Source organism: Falco naumanni, chromosome 4, assembly GCF_017639655.2.
Source record: "Falco naumanni isolate bFalNau1 chromosome 4, bFalNau1.pat, whole genome shotgun sequence".
Classification (NCBI taxonomy): Eukaryota; Metazoa; Chordata; class Aves; order Falconiformes; family Falconidae; genus Falco; species Falco naumanni.
In genome coordinates, this window is record NC_054057.1 from 21101988 (window position 1) to 21120961 (window position 18974).

At 39.8% G+C, this 18974-nt stretch overlaps 1 protein-coding gene across 1 annotated transcript in view; it reads right to left on the minus strand.

Moving 5' to 3' along the window:
• ITGA9 (integrin subunit alpha 9) overlaps positions 1 to 18974 on the minus strand; it is a 230093-nt gene that overhangs the window by 88237 nt on the left and 122882 nt on the right. The window contains exon 17 of the mRNA XM_040591349.1: positions 11362 to 11438. Within this exon, the coding sequence (XP_040447283.1) occupies positions 11362 to 11438 (77 nt within the window). The remainder of the gene's footprint in view (positions 1 to 11361; positions 11439 to 18974) is intronic.

The following is an 18974-nucleotide window of genomic DNA, read 5'->3' on the forward strand; positions in this document are numbered from 1 at the left end:
CACTGACTTTCCCTTTTATATTAGGAGCCTTTCTTTCCTTACAGCAAATCAGCACCTACATGGATGAATCACCACTCTTGCTTGATGGATGGTGGAAGTTACAGCTGGGGTCAGTTAGACTGCAAGTGGTAAAAATGCTTAAAAAACCTGAAGTCCCATCTGCCCTCCATTTCCATCAGATTAAACAAAGAGTCCCACCTTTTGCTTTTAAACTAGTAAAATGTGTGAGGAGTCAACAACACTGGTCCTGTGACAGATCCAAACAGATTTCTACCTTCACCAACCAGCACTGCAGTTGGTCTTTCCAGTTACTATGATACCTGAATATTAATTTTGTCTCCACAGACTCTTTACATCAACCCTGAACACCTTTCTTCTGTTGGGTTTTGATCACAGGCTTTAGGGTCAGTTGAATCTTAGGAGGAGTTCTGCAAATACTTAAACCTTAAGAGCCAACGAAAAGCTGAAACCTCAGCTATCTTCCAGGAATTCATTTGATGTCTCAGTGCAAAACTGAGAGGTAGCAGCCCCATAAACAAATCCAAACAGAGTAAAAATTTTAGATAACTCCACAGGGAGAAAAGCTATTGGATTTTACCCTGCTTGGTTACACTGCTTTGCCATCGCATGTGCATCCAAGGTCAATTCTCTCTGCAAAGTTCACAGCCAATCTAGACTAAGGACTCAGGAGAACACTCAAGATGTCATGGCTTACTCTGCATTAGCTAAGCTGCTGCCTCCCCCCTCTCACACTGAAACCTACATTAGCAAAGGTGCTAAGAGACCTCATGAAGTTGATGACCGCAGTCTGTGTGAGATGCACTAAGCCAGCCATGGTAAACTAGCTCTGAGCCCATCAGATCATTTCATTAGTGAGATTTCCTATTTCTATTTCTCAAGCAGAAACTTTCTAGTGTGCTCTGAGTACCAGATAACATGAGGAGATGGGAAAAACATAGAGAATTTGCAGCATGGCCAGCTGAGGTTCTGTGTCAGCAGAGAACAGTTTGGAAGTAATATCATACCAATATTCCTCCCTGTGAAGACTAAGTAACAATGTGCCAACGTTTCCCCATAGGAAGGGACCAAATATCCCATACAAAAGAAGCGCTTACTGTGGTGAGCCCAGGGCCGAGGAGGTGGAACTGCTTGTGTTGGCACCCTTCTGGAGCACAGCTGCCATCTCTAGCACTTCAATACCCATATATATTGTAATTCAGGAATACGGCACAGAGCATTACTTTTTCTACCTTTCCTAAGCTTCAATTTTAAAAATCAATCCATTTGAGTAGCAAATAATTGGTGGTGGGGAGCACACTAGGAAACGCTTTTTGTTCTTTTTTTATGGTATTGAAAGAACAGACTGATTTCTAGTTACAGCTAGTTACCATGTATTCAGAACTACTCTGGAAATCGTCCCCTTTCCCCCAAACATAGTTTCTCCACAGAAATCCCCCACAACAACACAACAGATAAAACTCCCAGCTATCTCTGTCTTCAAAATTTTAAGTAAAAAGGACAGAGCCGGGCACAACATTCACATAAAAAATATCCCTTATCTTATCAACCTACAGAAATCTGGTGCCTTTTATTATTATCACTAATTCCTATTGTACCCAGATGTTCACAATCCTTTATAAACAGAACCGAAGAATCAATGGGGAAAGAGCCGTCTCTGTTTTCACACAGCGTTTACTCCAGGGAACAGCTTTTGCTTTGAATGGAGTTACCCTGGTTTATGAAACTGTCACACAAAACCAAGATGAGGCACAACATCTACAGAACCTCTAATCTAATCTTTCACCCTTGCAGACACACATACAAACCAACATCTTTTATCAGCACAAGCAACATACTTGAAATCAGTGGTACTGTGCCCCCAGGACAAAGTTATCCTTGCGTATGTATGTAAGACAGCATCCTAAGGTTCAAACACAAACAAAACCTAGTTACTAGTGGCAGAAAGAAATGCAAAAGATAAATGTTTTCCCTGTTTGTTAAAATACTTGAAGAGCTTTATTTAAACAGGTGATTGTTGACCACAGATCTGGCCCTGAAATTTGAGGATGAATTCTAGGAATTAGATAATTAACTAAGTCATCATGTAAACCATGTATTTACCATAGAAATTGTGCCTTCAGAAACAGATCTCCTACATTAATTAATATTAATAAAGATAACTAAATTACTAAATTAATAAAGATAACTATCAATTGCCCATTCCCGGGATGCTGGGGTGCAATATGTAATTTAAAAAGCATACTCAGCTGAGCATCAATGAGGGAGAAAAAGACCAGTGCCCTATCCAGCAATCACTTTCAAAGGTCAATAAAAAGGCAGTTAATCAGAGATGAAACGTTAGAAACAGTGCAGGTTTCTTACTTTAGGAAATTTGTTTTGCAGGAGCAAAAGGACATACTACAGAAAAAGTTAACGTAGCTGCATCACAAAAGAGTATGTGTGTATGAATGTATGTACACATGCACGTATGCATCAGCCAAGAATTGTTCTGAAAATACATAACTGTGCATCTGCTTCTCATTGTGGTCTGTACAGTACCAAAAACTTACACCTCTGGAAGCAGCTTATATGACAGTGCTGCCCAAGGTAAAGCTTTTGTTTTATTAGCTTTATCCTTTGGTTGCTAGAGCAAAAAACAACATGGCAACTTGTTAGGTCCATAAAATACTGATGTTGAGATGTTCACAAGAAGGGCCAGGTTATACATTAGTTCGGCAATGAATTCAAATTATATGAAGTAACATCTCTTTAGGGTCTAGTTAAACAAAAAAAACAAACAACAAAAACGAACAAACAACAAACCGCAAAATCCTACTCCAGCAGATACCGTCAAGTGATTCTTACAAAAAAAACCCCCAGTATTAAAAAAGTCTTGTAAGACTGGCTTACTTACACTTACTTACACTGATCATCAGTGTCCTGTTACTAGAAAACAGAGATTGGGAATCTGTATTCTTGTATGAGATGTGGACTACTGAGGTTTGTTACCACTCATCACTTGATGACTCTATCACCATCCATATGGGTTTAATCACTGCACATTGAAAAGGAACAGGACTGCCCACTGCTATCAAACTGGACTTATTTATTTTGGGAGGGATTTATGAAGCTATGTGCGCAACTAACCAGATGGAAACCAAGCTGCCATTCCTTTATCCCCATTCACCCTCAACAAGGGAAAACATTCACTCATTCCTGAGACAATGCTCCCACTGCAACTTGTACTACATCCTGATTAATTGTGGGCTGTGCTGGGCAATCCTTTCAGGAAACAGCAAATCCAATCCTGCATGAGCTACAACAAAGTTTTCCATGTGCCTAGTAAACACATTATTCAATAAACACAGTATCCAATACATTAATAACAATTGTCTATAGGTAAAAGATAAATAAAAGTAAATATAAATTAGAAATCAGAATTCTGCTTCTTGGATTCACCAAAAAACTTAAATTCTAAACAGAATTACAGATGTACTAATATACATGAAATGGTATAAGCATTTTTTCCATTGCACTCTTTACAGTACAGCACGTTACTTTGAAATAACATTAAACTACATAATGATTTATGAAATCACTTAAATCACAGTGTGAAACTTGGTACGACTTTCTGAGGAAAAAAAAGCAATCACTCATATCCATTTTCCCCAATATTTTGTCATTCTTTTCTCCCTGGAAATAACTCCTTTGGTAGTGTAAAAGAACATGAGTTAGGACAGCACTGGGGTATGACCAAGTAACTAGTGGGCAGCACATGACGGCAGTCAGTTCAGTCATGGCTCCGTATTGGTGTCTTGGGAGCTGGGAATATCCATGTTGGCGTACACAGCTCTATACACACAGTGTCTTGACTGAAAGCTCAAGACCACTTTCCGAGCACTAGAAATGCTAAACCATAGCATTTGCTCATTTTTCTTTGATTGTTTTTGGTAAAGCTGAAAATTAGCTCCATCTGAGCAGCTCAGCTATTTAGGATAGCGTGTCTAGGGTAAACAGAATGTCAAAAATATTTTTGAAAGAAGCATCTGTTCAATGAAAGATAAAATAAGTGAAGATAAATTCTTCATCTGCTATGAATGAAGAGGAAGGGAAAAACTGATATTATCAGAGCGTGTAATTAAGCTCCAAATGGAAGGATATTGTTTTTCCTCATCATGACTGTTTTTTTAAGATGGACTTCAGGGGCATAAAACCTCAATGGGCATGCCATGAAACATGAAGCCGCTCTGGAAACAAATCCCTGTTATGTGATCAAAGGAAGATAAGTGCTGAGGCGTGAGCCTGGTCAAGTTTATGAAACAGCTTTGCTTCCCACATTAAACTACAGGCTTGCAGCTTTTCTCCATAGGTTTGCAAAAGCCTATGATCAGTGAAAACCTTTATTATTATTTTTTTAATATAAAATACTACCATATTAATGAGATACACTCAAAAAGTTTTGAACTTTCCTGATCAAAAAGTTATGTTATTGCTTCTTTCTTCAGATGGCACTAACTTTCTGCACTTATTGCACTAACCTATGTTCTGTGGCACTACATCTTGTGCTAGTGAAAAGCAAATTGGACAAAGCTGTCATAACACATGTTTTTATCTATGATTTCTGGATTCCTTCAGCTCAGGTTCTGTAATAATTTGACAAGTCAACACGAAACTGCTGAGGTTCATTTTTCAGATCCAGGTGCCTGAAGTGTGATGATGTGCCCAGTGAACCAGAGGGAGTCCTTCCACTGAATAGGTCCTTTAGGACCACCTTTAATAGGTCCATGAGCATGTCCATCCTTGCATCTATACACAGTATTTGCAAAAACACCAGTTTTGCAGCTGTACAGCTAGTCACCTCTGTGAAATTATTCATTCACCACTAATACAAATAGTATGTCTATGAACTTCAGTTGTAAGCTCAAGGGCTGGGGGGTGGGTGGGGGGGGCAGGCACAGGGGGGTGGTGCACACACTCCCCAGTCTTTTCAGTGAGGTCTGGGTTCGGTACTTTGAGATTACATACCAAAACAACACATCAAATCATTTACCTGCCTATCAAATACAAAAACACGTCAATACTTCAGTAAGTCACAGAAGGAACTGGAGGACAAAAAAGCAACCACCTTCTGCAGAGCTGACCAGAAAATACTTTTTCTTCATAAATTACCATTTCATTAAAAGGGAAACATTTCAAATTCAATGAAATTCTGACAGACTGGGGTTTTGTGCATTCTCTGGCTACTTCCAGAGGGAGCAACAGAACCAGAAACATCCCAAGTCACAAACTTGACCTTTCAGCTGGAAAAGGGCATTTCTCAAAAATCTTGTTTCACAAAAGAACTTTTAAAAGCATTGTCTCCAGCACAAAACCCCCTCACAATTTGAAAAAACTTGAAAAATTCTGCAAAATGCACCTGTCACCTCTTTCACTTTCTACAACTTTTGCTTCCAATTTCACATGTCCAAAATAAACAATTTTCAGCAGTTTATAGGGGAACCCCAGCCAGTCTGTAGGGGAACAACATAAATTTGAGTCTAATGAATGGTGGATGCTCTAAACCAAAAAATAAAAAGCAAGCTGCTTATTCTAAACAGCCAAACATACACTCAGAAGCACTCCAATGGGTGAGTAATTCTGTTTCTAATGACAGATGAAGGGTAATCTCATGTCACATAAATATATGGAAGACAGACTTCCTCCTGGAACCTTTCTCAGGAATAGCAATATTTATTACAGCATTTTCTATCCAAGGGGGCTCATAGTCTGTGCTTACAACCTGATCTAAATACCATGCACACAGCTTGTGCTGGAATATAGCAGCTACATGACATGCAGCAACATCATCTTTCTTCTTGTACTGTTTGTTTTTGGTAAAGCTGCTCTATTCCTTGTGACACATGGGCTGTCAGTATATTTACACAGCCATACAGGATTTCCTTCCTAGCTGCATCTCACAACGAAGCCACCACCCATTCTCCTCTAGTCTTTTTAGCTGGCTTGTTTATTATAGCTGGAAGAAAGTCTGTTTTTTCAAACACCACCACTGTTACTCAAACGTCTAATCCAGGGTTTTCACTTGGTTCCCATCACAGCCTTAACATGGCTTGATAACTGCTGTTGCCTTTGCAGAGTGCCAGTCAGCAGACAGTCGTCAGCTCAGGACCTGAAAACTGCCTTGGTATATCAGACACGATGTGTATTCCTGTCAACCCTGCTCCCTCGGCAGTTACCGGTTCTTCTTAAAAGGCCAGAGTGCTTTTCTCTCATATAAAATACCAGAGGAATGGATTAGTAGATTTTAAAGGCTAGGGAGGTCTCATCTTTTACAGAACACCTACGTCAGTTTCTCCCAGCACATCTTGAGGAGACAGATGCAGTTCAGCTTCTAAACAAGTAGCTGCAGAGAGGCTCAATAAAAATGTGCTATTTGCTACAGAAGCCTGATGGAAAAGACATTTGCTGTGCCGAGAAAACAGAGTGAGGTACTGAAGTCAAGCATGGCGCGTAATAAATATATTTATATTTTTAATATTAAACAATATTTGAAAATAATAGCTAACAGAACACTCTTTAATTGCATTTTGATTTTCAGTACTGGATTGCTGGAAAGGAAAACTGGTTTCCTATTGCTGTCCCAAAGCTATGGCCATAAAAAAGTTTATTGCAAAATATTCTATTCCTATTTCTCTTTCAGTTTGTGCCATTAAAGTTACCTGTATGCAATAAATAATTTCTTTACACTAAGATACTTCTAGGTCTCATCCTTCAGAAATCGCCCTGCTCCCTCTCCACCCCCAACACAGGGCATTACTGCATGAACAGGGACAGATTTTGCTATCTCCTATGACAGCTGCAAGATTTAACACTGGAAACTCTTTGAAGGGGAGGCAATGAGTAGTATCTCTGCTCTGTGCTGCCAAAACCTCATGTTTATTCTTTAAGAAAAATGGATTTGAAGAGTCATAAATGGAAAGATGAAAAGCCTCTTTCCTGCTCCTTCAGTTTCTCCCAACACTGCCTTCACCAAGTCCACAGCAGACTCCATGGTCCTTTTTCCTTACTCTTAAGTTGCCATCTGTAGTTTTAGGCTAACATCATTCATATTCAAACAAGTAAGTACAGCCAATCACTAAAAGGACCATTTGTAGCAATGCTAGCACACACCACTGTAGCTGTTTCTACATGCACTACATCTCGTATTGTCTGCTGTAGGAAGTTAAAGCCCCACAGTTTGCTCTTCCAGGTCCAGCCTTTGATATTACTGTCCCCTCTCATGATGCTGCATGTTCCCGCTGGCAGAAGTGGTATCTGCAAGAGGCAAGGAGTCCCACCAGCAGGTTTCCAGCTGCAGCACTGGAAGATGCCCATAACCATCCTAGGCAGGTGGTTTTGTGTTGGCAGAGAGCTGGTTTTTATTAAGACCATTTTGCTCAGGTTACAGAGAGAATTTATGTCAAGACAAGGCAGAAAACGGCAAAAAAGTCGGTTGGGAGAGATTTCTAGAGGCCATACAATCCATCCTCATCCTCCTCAACACCGGACTATTGCCAGCAACAGATGAGGTCAGTAGGGACCTTATTAGCAAAGTCCTGAAACTCAGGATGACAGAGCACACCATCTCTGCACACCTCATTGCCACCCAGCACAAATTGCCTGCACAAGAAGGTTTTTCCTAGTCTCTGGTGCATGACTCTTGCCCCTCCTACCATCTGCCACAAGCAGAAAGAGCTTGTCTCCTTCATCCCACAACCCCTTCAGGAAGTTGGGATGGCTTTACATGCAAACCGATGCTAACGAAGGTGGACGAGCCTTAAAGAAATTCATCTGCTAACTGAAAACAAATATAAATACATTCTAACTCTTCCTCACTCCAGTACAGCATGTTACCCTGGTCTTCAGCCCAAGCCTTCAAGAACACCTTTCACTATAATAGAAGCATTAAAAAAAAACAGAATACAGGAATCACCACCTTCACCCTCCCAAATCTTGGCAAAAGCTTCCAGATATAGTTAGAAGGCTATAATGTTTTTTATCATCACCCACTTTCAAGTAGCTCTACCCTGCCACCTCCTCCAACTTCACAGTGGAAGGTTTCAGCTTGCCCAGCAGCGCCATAACCACATGCAGCACCACCTCGACAACAGGAGATAATGAGGCAAACCCCATCATGTCTGGACAGAACAGCAGTGAAGTTTTTAACATACACATGCAGATTTGCTTGGCTTGAGCACTTTGGATAAACAGCCACATATTAGGTCATTACTTAGACTGTTAGCGTCCCAGGCTGTCTATTTCTTATCAACATGCAAGTGCTCCCAATTTGAGGGCAGATGAAGAACTTTTCAGAGGAGGAGGTGGATCCCAAGAATAGCAAACTCAGAGCAGAGCTGGTTAGTTCTTGCCAGCATGGGCTGGTTTTCCTATTAGTAATTTGGTATGCCAGCTTGGCCTCTTCAAAGCTGGGTGCAATCTTTTAACTAGGTAATAATTCTAGTGATTCAAACACATCCCAGGTGAACTCTGTATCAGAGTAGCTGTGCAGCTCCTGAGCTCGTAAGCATGACCTCAACAACCAATTCTCTTGATGATAATGTAATCTGAGCTAGCTTCCTATGCACATATATGCTTTAACCAGCACACATTTGAGAGCATATTATATAGCGATGGACAAAACGATACCTTACAATATACAGCTCTCTGCACAGCTTTTGGTTCTAACATGCTACAGATTCATGAAAAGTCTGTAAGACAGCCGGCCCAAGTCAGTCCATCTAGCAGAGGCCCTGTATCCAGCTATGTCTAACAGCAAGTGGCCTATGGAAGAACAAGGCAAGCATAGAGTGTTAATTTGCTGATATACTTCCACAGCTTCCAGCATTCTTATTTGCCACTTCTCTATCATGTAAACTCAGCATTTAAACATCTCCAACAGTAAAATCCACAGATTAATCACATGCTTCATGAAAACATACTTCCTTGTTTGTTCTTTTAGTTTCTCTGAATAGTTTCGTATGATTAGCAAACTTTATCACCTTTCTAGCAGATTACTTCCCTGATCATTTATGAAATATGCTGAATACCACTGCCCCCAGCACAAGCACTTGTGGAGTCTTCTCCACCAGGAAAACAAACTATTTACACCTTCTCTCTGTTGACTACCTTTCAATTAGGTGGTAATAGACCTGCGCAAGTTACTTACTTTGTAAACTTTTGGTGAGAAATAATAAAAGTTATTTTAAAATGCAGTTTTGCAAGCCCCAATAGATCATCTTAACCGGGTCACCCTATCCACATGTCCAGTGGCATCTTCAAAGAGCTGAAGCAGATGCAACAGACAGCACTTACTGCTGCTTTCCCATAAACATCCTGTTTATTTCAAGCCAATGTACCTGTGTGTCATTAATTGCATTCTTTCCAGTAAGTCCACCAAATTTAGTCAGACATAATTATTTAGACAAAGGCATTGCCATAACCTTGCTAACAATGAAGTCATTTGTTTAGTGCAGATACTAATAAACAAGTTACCTTTTTTGTTCTTCCTACAAAAAAAACCCTGCTTTGTACACAGACTTAGAAGAAATAGCAATAACATGGAAAAATGCTGATAGGATTCTTTAGCAAAACGCACTGGGACGGAAAAATTACCATATTCTTCAAGACTGGCACTTTTCTAAAATCAGAATCCCTAGCATTTTTTTGTACTACTACACACAACTATAACAATAACAATAATTAAAAAAATCTGTTTTCTTTAGAGATATCAGTTGTGTTACATTTCTTAATAACTGAAGCTTACACAGCCCTTTAGCTAAAGAAAACCCATTCTGTGCAGACTCATGGATTTGATGACATCCTGTCTATTTCAAACAGGACTTCAGGGTGTCACTGGATAAAGAAAATTCAAAAGCATTTGTTCAACACCTTGCTATACAAAGGTAGAAACTGTATTTGAATATCCAAAGCTTTTTTCACTTTGTGGCTTTTAAATTGCCAAGATAACATAAATAAGAGCTGTAAAAATAAACAGTATAACGCTCCAATCACAAATACAGCTCTTACTGCTGTGATTACTATATACTTACTGACAAGGTTTTTGGAATTGTCCCTTGCTTTTTATTGATTATTTCTCAATTGCTGGACACAATCTCTCACTAGCTTCCCTAGTCCACACAGACACGTTGCCAGCTTTCAACAGATTTTGCTCACCACAAAGATCAAGTGCAAGGTCAAAAATCCAGACTAATTGCAGTCAAAACTCGGACTCTGCAACCTGAGACCCAACCCTGCTCCCAGCCAATCCCTCAAAACATTCCTGTGGACTTTAGTCGTGTCTGGAGAAGTCCATAACTTCTCAGACTTGACTCTGGTTCAGTTTTGCCTCCAAGTTCGGTTACAGCATGCTGCATGCTGTAGACATACATAAAATGTGTGTGTATCTCCTGACTACAACTTCTTCCTTCCCCCCACCCCCAAAGCAGGGAAGTCTCTTCCCCTCTCCTTCCTGACCTGAAAGCAAAGCATTTCACAGAAAGCGTCTCCATCAAACAGCAGAGCCTCTGGCACACAATTAAATAACTCGCATCAGCACTTCCATCTCTAAAAATGTGCTAAAAATGCTGGAAAAAAAGGAAACAGAAGTGATGTGTAAAGTTCACCTTTAGCCTGATTTATCCCAAAATTGAATAACTACATCCTGGCAAAACAATAGGCATTTTCCTAGGATCACCAGTCACAACGGACAGAACACAAACTTCACCTCTGGTCTATTTGATGAGGTTTATTATCCCAGAAGAAAGTGAAATCAGACACCCCTCCCCAAGCTGCTAACAAGAAGATTCTGACAAAGGAGAGCAGTATTTCAGGAGAGTTAGAAAAGTACAGGTTCAGAAACTGAAAAAGATAGTTTGCCATGTTCTGAGGGTTTTCTTAAATCTTCCATGTGACATTTTTTCTTAACAAAATTGCTTTTCTGCAGGCAGTTTTACTTCCTACCGTGCCACAAACAGTATTTTATCACCTTTGAAAAATCCCATGGTCCACATTAGTACTTGATTAGGGCGTGCATCTTTACTTTCCCTGTCCCTCTCTGCTATGCTGGTTTTTTTACCCTCCGGTTTTGTCTGTTGTGATTGGGAAGGTGTCTTACCCGGTATGTGCACAGAACCCACCACCACAAGAGCTCAGATTCTGTGTACATGCCAAGACTTTTCTGCACTAAAGAGGGTATCACTGTCATCATCCTTCTAGTCTGGATATAAAACTTCTGTGTTTATATGTTGATTTTTCAGTGCCATTTTACATAAAATGAATGACATACTAGCATGAAAGAAAGAACAACAACAAAGTTCACCTACTCACCTAGACAGCAATAATTTACCCTGAAGTTTCAAATCAGCAGCACAGTCATCAGATTGACAGTTCCTCTCAAAAACAGTCTGCGAAAAACAGAGAAAAGAACTGTTACAGCATGAAAAGAGTAAGATCAAAATTCAAAGAAAGAATATGCTTGGATGAAATAAAACCCTACCAAAATCTGTGATACAGGACTATATGGTGTCAGTGTTAAAGAAATTCCAAGGCAGGCAAATTTCATCTTTATCAGAACCATTTTTATTCTCTTCTAAGTGAACAAGAAGTTTCACCAAAATCAGACTCTCTCAGAGGTTCTCTTCAATTCATTCCCACTTCTCATCTGACAAGGATTACTGCACACACAATATTTCTGGCACTCTTATTTCTCTTCCCAATGCATATGCATGAAAATGAAACAGAAAATAAACTATTTATGAAACTATTTTCAGTCCTAAGACGTGCAAGTAAGGAAATTATGCACCAAACGTCTTCACTAGCCTATATTAAAGATAAGGAATTTGGGGGTTTTTTTTAGATTTTATGTATGGTAGGAAACATTTCTGCCATCCTGCAAGCAACAGAAAATTACAGACTGTTATGTTCCAGCGATGCCCTCAAATAATGGAAGCACTGTCAATCTTCTGAACTCTGATAAAGACTATCACTTAGGAAATTTAACAGATTGATAGAGATAAGAACTGTGAGAAAGAATGACATGCCACTAGACTTGGGCATGCTATTTAAGCAACAAAAAGAAGGGGAATATGTAAGAAGTTTATGAGCCTATGATAATCTCTACAGTAGTTTGTCATGGCTAAACAAGGCAGCTACCAGTGAGTGAAAGAAGGGGACAGGAACACGTTCCTAGCATCCAAGAAACCCAAATATCATCAAGATGATAGTTACTTTCTCCTGCTCTTAAGAACAGAGATCAATACCTTTCTGAACATAGACTTTTCAGGCTGAAGGATTCATTCTTTCTGAGTTGTAATGCTCTTCAATTTACCAAATTATAGGGTTGCCAACACTGTTCAGCTAGGAAACCTGACAATCCACTGTTCTCTCCCTTTAATACGAAGGTTCCTTTCTACACACTTGGCTTCCTTACTGTTATTACCAAAGCAAATATATTTTGATCATAAATGCTAAGACAAAGCAAATCCATGCAGGACACACATAACTGTCAGAGAGCATTGGAGAGACTTGGGGGTGGGGTGGAATCAGTAAAAGAATATACAGAATTAATACATTTTTTTTTAAGAGCTTTGCCCAACTGTACCAGGACTGGAGAAAGACTTTGAATCTTAAGCCCAGAGGGCATCGAGATTTCTAGTTCTTGTCTCTCCAGAAAGATTACTGGCTAAGGAAGCAGCTCGGTGCTCTCCAAAAAGGACTGGACCTTTATGAAGTCAATTGGTGTTGGACTAGCAGATATCAAACTATGCTGTAAACGGTACTGAGTTGCAAAAAGAAGAAAGACTGGAGATAATCAGTTCATTTAGGGCTATTTACTTTGCCCTTTCACTTTCCCAATTTTCGCTTTCTCAGAATCTCAAAAGTGGAAATTTTTGAGGATTTAAACACAAGGGCTAAACTTACCCTTCCTCCTTAAGATTACCACACCAAAGAACAAGAATAGCCCTGAGACAGGAACAGGCACAAGGTATCAGTCTCAACACACAGCACGTTTCTGAGGTATAGTATCAAATGTCCTCCGAACTTATCCTCAACCACCATAGTAGCTATATATAGGAAAGACTGTTTGACCTTCAGAAGAGAAAGAAAAATAAACTACAAAAATATTGTTGCCTGAAAGTTTCCCTATTTCCACTGCAGAAATCTTGGCAAAGCAAACAGAGTGATCAAAGATATGACTTGCATGTTTCAAAGAATAAAGTACTGTAAGTACATTTAACTACCTACCTAATAATCCTGGAATTTTATTACTAAATCTATAGTCGCGGTTCTTCACAAAGAATGAACAAATACCTCATTTTCTAAAACTACTGGCCACGTATCTCTTCCAACATGTCATGCACTAGACAGCAGGCTATTCTGAAACATACTGGGAGTATTTCATTATGTCACAGAAACACAAGTTCCTACACAGTACTGGGACGGGAGACAGAAATAAGGATAATGAGCCCCCAGATCCATAACTGTGTAGGAGTGAACCGTTTGCTTCTGTGGAGGATCTTAAACCAGTTCAGGTTTGGGGGGAGAAGGGATTCCCAGTTCAGCCAGATGCTAGGACTCATCAATGCAGCTGCAGCTGGTTCAGCAGCCCACTTCCATCACAGGCTAATGACATCTATGGATTATTTAGCTATTTTCCACTATTTCCCCAGTCTGGATACATGTTTCCATGACTCTGCTCCATCCCCCCTTTCTGCCTGCTACAGCCTCAACCCTGTAGCTTCTCACAGTCTACTTCGTCCATTTACTGTCTTGAGCGTTCCCCATCCCCAGACTGTTGCTGCTTCTGCCTTTCCAGTTGACTAATTCTTGCCTGTTCAAATCCCTCCTAAAACTTTAAGGAGTAAACATGCTTTAAGTCATCACAACATCTGTTATGTTCATAACATCATAACATACTCTGTTACTGTGTCCTTACTTGGTCTACTTGGGCTGTAGTTTCTTTGGGCCTACCCAAATAGTTGATAACTACCTAACTCAATACTGCCTGTTGTTAGAGCAAGAGTCCGTTCCTGAGATGTGCACAGGCCATACTACAACATAATCACTAATTTTAACTCTAAGCAATCTTAAAAGTGGCTTCAGCTTTACAATACCTGTTATAGAGATCTATAGAGCTCTTTACATATTAAAAGTGTTGAACAAGGTAACCAGTGGGTTGTATGTATTATCCAGAACTGGAAAAAGGGAAACAGGACAAAACAAATTCATTGCACTGTGGAAACATCTCATAATTTTTGCCATTACTGTTATCCAAAGTGAAAAGGAGCAATTCTGAACAGCATTTTTACTGAAGTCCAATGGACTCTTACTGGATTCCACTTATATTATACCAAGTACCTCACAGCTTTGAATATGTGTATCAGAGATGGCCAGGAAGCTTCTTTATGTAAGAAATACATACAAGAAAAATTTCAGGGGGAGGGAGGGAAGGGGCAAAAATTGTCCTGGATGAGAAAGACAGCAGCAGCTCTTATCTCAAGGCCACCGCACTTCCGTCCAGCATTTCCAGGAGAGAAATAGGTGTTTGTGTGCTCGGTAGCAGGGACAGGATAATCCCAATGCATTTTTACAGTAAAAGTGCGCTCTAGTAACAAAGCTAACGTAAATTATATGCAAAGCGACTCTGTCAGACTTCCTGCTATCATCAGATCTACAGCAAGGCACAGAGCAAATCCAGTGTTTCCATGAATTCCTCTCTGCGCTCTCCCCTGCTGCACAGAACCCAGCAGCTATGGGGAATTGTTCCACAGCAGTTCCTACCAGGTGGCCAAACTTCCTGGACAAGCACAGTTTTCTCAAACTCTGCATGGCAGCTTTTCTAAGTAGAAAAGATGATGCTTCTTGGGAGGTCAAGGAATGTGGCAGATACATCCTGAAAGGTTAACAGAGACAGATGTTGCCCATGTTCTTCAGAGGGTAGGTCATAAAGCCTACATTAAGATATACTCATTATAAAGAGTGAATATACACATCTGTACACAACTAAATGTACTATAAGGAAAGACCTAGAGCCTGCTGATAAGAAGAGGATGTGTCTAGGCAGACACTCAGATCAGGGCCTCAAAGCAAGTACCATTGTGTCCACTCTGCCTCTTGAAGAGAGACAGTGGATTAAATTTCACATTTTGTGGTAAAGCCCAGGGGTAAACATACAGTCCTCTTCCCCAGGAAGTAGGAGGAGGATGAATCCCTACGTACTGCATCCTAAGCACAAAGCTGCTGGGTATTAGGTGTGAAAATATTGTCCTTTTCCTTCCTGCTGAAGGTGGATTGCTAAGAAGTGCTTCTAGGAGGTAAAACAAGCAAGAAGGAGCCTGGCTTCAGCCTAATGGTCAGAGCTGTCTTCTCAGAGAAAGGTGATCTGGGATTTCAAACCCAGCTCAGTAAATTGCTTCACTTTCTTCCAATGGCTATCTAAAATTAAACACACCTATGTTTCTGGGAGTAGGGAAGAGAACAGGAAACAGAAAACAAAAAAACCCCTGTGTTTATGGCACTCCTGCCCACAGAAAATACTGAAAATCATCCAATAAACAAAGAAGAAGAAAAAAAAGTATTAAGACATTCAGCCTTCTAAAATCAAGGAAGCACATGGAAATTTCAGGTTGTAGCCAAAATGTGCAATCAAGAGTTTTGAGAGGTTGCTAGTACTGAGCTCCAGTAAGAGCAGTGCCTATCCTTTCACAGAAAAGGGAAAATGACAGCTGAAGGACAATGCTTGAAGAGATGCGGCAGAAATGGGCTTTTCAAAAGAACCCTTAAAAACATGTCATTTTATGGTCTGGGTAAGAGAATAGTGATTCACTCCGGATCAGGCCTTTACTTCCTCACACATCACTCTCCAAAAGGTTCACATAACACCTCTTAAAAGGTGGCAGAGCTGGCCTTTGGTAGCTTAGGATAAATTCCTTTAACTCCATAAACTGTGCCATGTACTTCAGTAGGATAATGCAGGCTATGCAAAATAATCTGGGTTAAGAATACAGTATTCCAGCCTCTACACCGATTTCCAGTAAACTGTCACCATACCCTATGGTATGTGCAGGGATGACTTAGCAATTAGATCATGATAGTAACACAACAGCAATTCTATTTGAAGGATGCAGGATAATGGGGCTTGTTAATCTAATAATTCTTGATTTTTTAGATCTTGATGCTGTATGGCTACTACCATGTTATCTGTTGGAAATCCGGGTTCTGGGTCCTTAATTAGGGACCAGGATATGCAATCTGATTTTCAAAAGTACTGAGCTGTAAGCAAGTCTCACTGCCTTTTCTAGGAAATATTTCCTGTTTTATAGCTTTACAAATCAGTAACTCAGATTTTAATATGCCTAAATATAGATAGGAGCCTAATGTTAGAACTGCATTTATTTTGTCTTGAAATTTTTCAAGTTGCCGGCAAAATAAAGCTATTACCTACAGATCTACTGAGCACAGAAATAGTAACTGACTCTCCCCAGATATCCTATGCTTCACTATACTACCCATGGAAATGGTCCGTTCGTATCTCCTGCTGAGCCAGGAGATTTAAATTCCTGGATGATTTAAATTCCCACTAGAAAATTAATCAATATTGTGGAAAACTCTTCACAGGATTTCATCAGATGTGCTGGCTCAAATGCAAACACATGATTTCCACAATACCCCTAGCGAGTAGTGGAGCAAACACACAATGAAGGCAGGAATAACAGGGGAGCAATAAGCATTCAACAGAATCCCACTACGAAACCAAAGAGCCATGCTGGTACCGCGTGGTGTGGAGGACCAGGGTTAGCAAGTAAGCTCCCTCAGCTCAGTGCAGACTTCATGAGACCATATCTTCATGCAAAGAAAACAGATGCTCACTTGTAGTGCATTAGTGTTAAGAAAACAGAAACTGGCGAATAATACTTTACTGCACTAGTAAGGGTGCAAGCATTTAAGTCAGACTTTTCCAGCTGGGGAAGGCTACAGGGGAATTCATCCACTCTATTGAGCAGAAGGCTCTGGGCCCATGGCTCATGACTAGCACGTTGCCACTTGTCAAGCCATCTAAAGCCAAATGCAATCATTTCTCCTCTATTCCAGCTGCATCCTGCTTTCCATTAAATGTTAAAAGCTGGGCTGGAGCACCAAGCTAAAAAGGAGAGAGGACGCTCATGTAAGAGCAACAGGAACTCCCAAATGAAATCAGCTGTTCAGAAAAGATCAGGCATGAAACCTGTTAGCTATGAAGGCAAGCATAAATTATTAAACATATGTATGAGTTACTTCTCACAGCAGTGAGTGGATTTAACAATGCCATCTTTTGTCCTCGTATTCCTTTGGGATGAAGAATTACAATTGGTGGCAATAGAAATACACCCCCAGCTTTTCAGAGCTTTATTAGATTTCTAGTCTGACTCACTCATTTTTCAAGCTGAGGCAATTTTTTCTTTTTTAAATCATTAACAGTTTAAATCATCCAAATAGTGTTCTCATTTTACAAGACTTCAGACCTTATAAATTCATGGAACAATAGACAGGAAAGATCTATTGGGTTAATTGTCCCATCTCCACATACCATTATAGGATGGATTTCTGCAACACTTTTCTCAATATATTTTCCTGTCTTAAATGGTCTTCCATTTACATGGTATGACTACAGAATAACTCAATTACGTCATCTCAGGAGGGTTCTTTAATGATATCTGAGAACATTTTCTACTCTAAACCTCCTTATTTCTACTATTAAAAGTGGGACTGTGTAAGATGTATCTTTTTCACTCAGGATGCTTTCATACTTAGACATTTTAAAACAGGAGTCAAAACCTTTGTTACTCATCACACAACTGCGTAATTAAAAGTATAAAAGCATAACAACAACAAATGAAAAGCAAATGTGGCAGCTGTTTTGTCAGCTGAAAATGCAAAAAAAGAAGTCTTCAAATCATCAGGTATGCAATTTATGTCTACCTTTAGTTCATTTAGACCCCCAAGGATATGTGAAAGTCCTTTTCTATAATCCACCTGCACTTCAGTGGTTTTGTATTTATGGATGCTGCTCTGAACTGACAAGGATTTTTCTGGCTCTGAGGTACTCTGAACTGAATGAACTAATATTGTCATATCATCTCCTTTCAAGATATTAGCTATTCCAATTAAGCTTTACTGATCGTTCACATAACTGCTGAAAATATATGAACAGAGCTAATGGAGCCTGGCTTCCTGAAGTCTGTCACCTGTCTCTCTGGCTTTTTAAGAATATGACAATTTTCTTTTATAGCTCCACATGTAAGCAGGAACTCCCTCTTTCTTACAATTACAATTCTCCATCCACAGAGTAGTTTGGAAATTGCATGCTGGTATGCTGAACCGCAGAAACTACCCAGTAGGACTTTAAGTTAGAGTTCAGCTTGCAGATTTTTATCTGATCATCTCTCCTTTCTCTACCTATTTATTTGAACCACCCATAAATTAAATTAATTCACGTCCTACCACCTAAGAAAGGATTACACTGTAGTCTGACCCTGCGCTAGCACATATGCAGAGACATGTAGGTCTATCTATGTATGTGTATTCATGTGTATGTTAGTATATGATATTGGCTATTGTTTCTTAGGAAGCTCACGAGATCTAAACTTGGGGACTAAACCATGTCTTACACATTCTCAGTTATGTTGTTTTTCCTCTCTGTTAAACAGGAATATGAACAAGTTGGAAAATTACTGGTCAAGCCTGTCATTGCTTAAGAATGAGCATATAGAAACATGCATACCAGAGGCACTGATTTCCACTCATTCTTACTTCAGTAAGTTTGCTAATTATAAACATTTCAGAGGTACAATACGTCTGGACACCTGCTGTTCTTGTTCAGTTCTAAATCTCTTCCAGACTTGTAAATTTTTCCTCTTTATTGCCATTAAAGAAAAAAAAAAAAGGGGGGGGGGGGGGGGGGT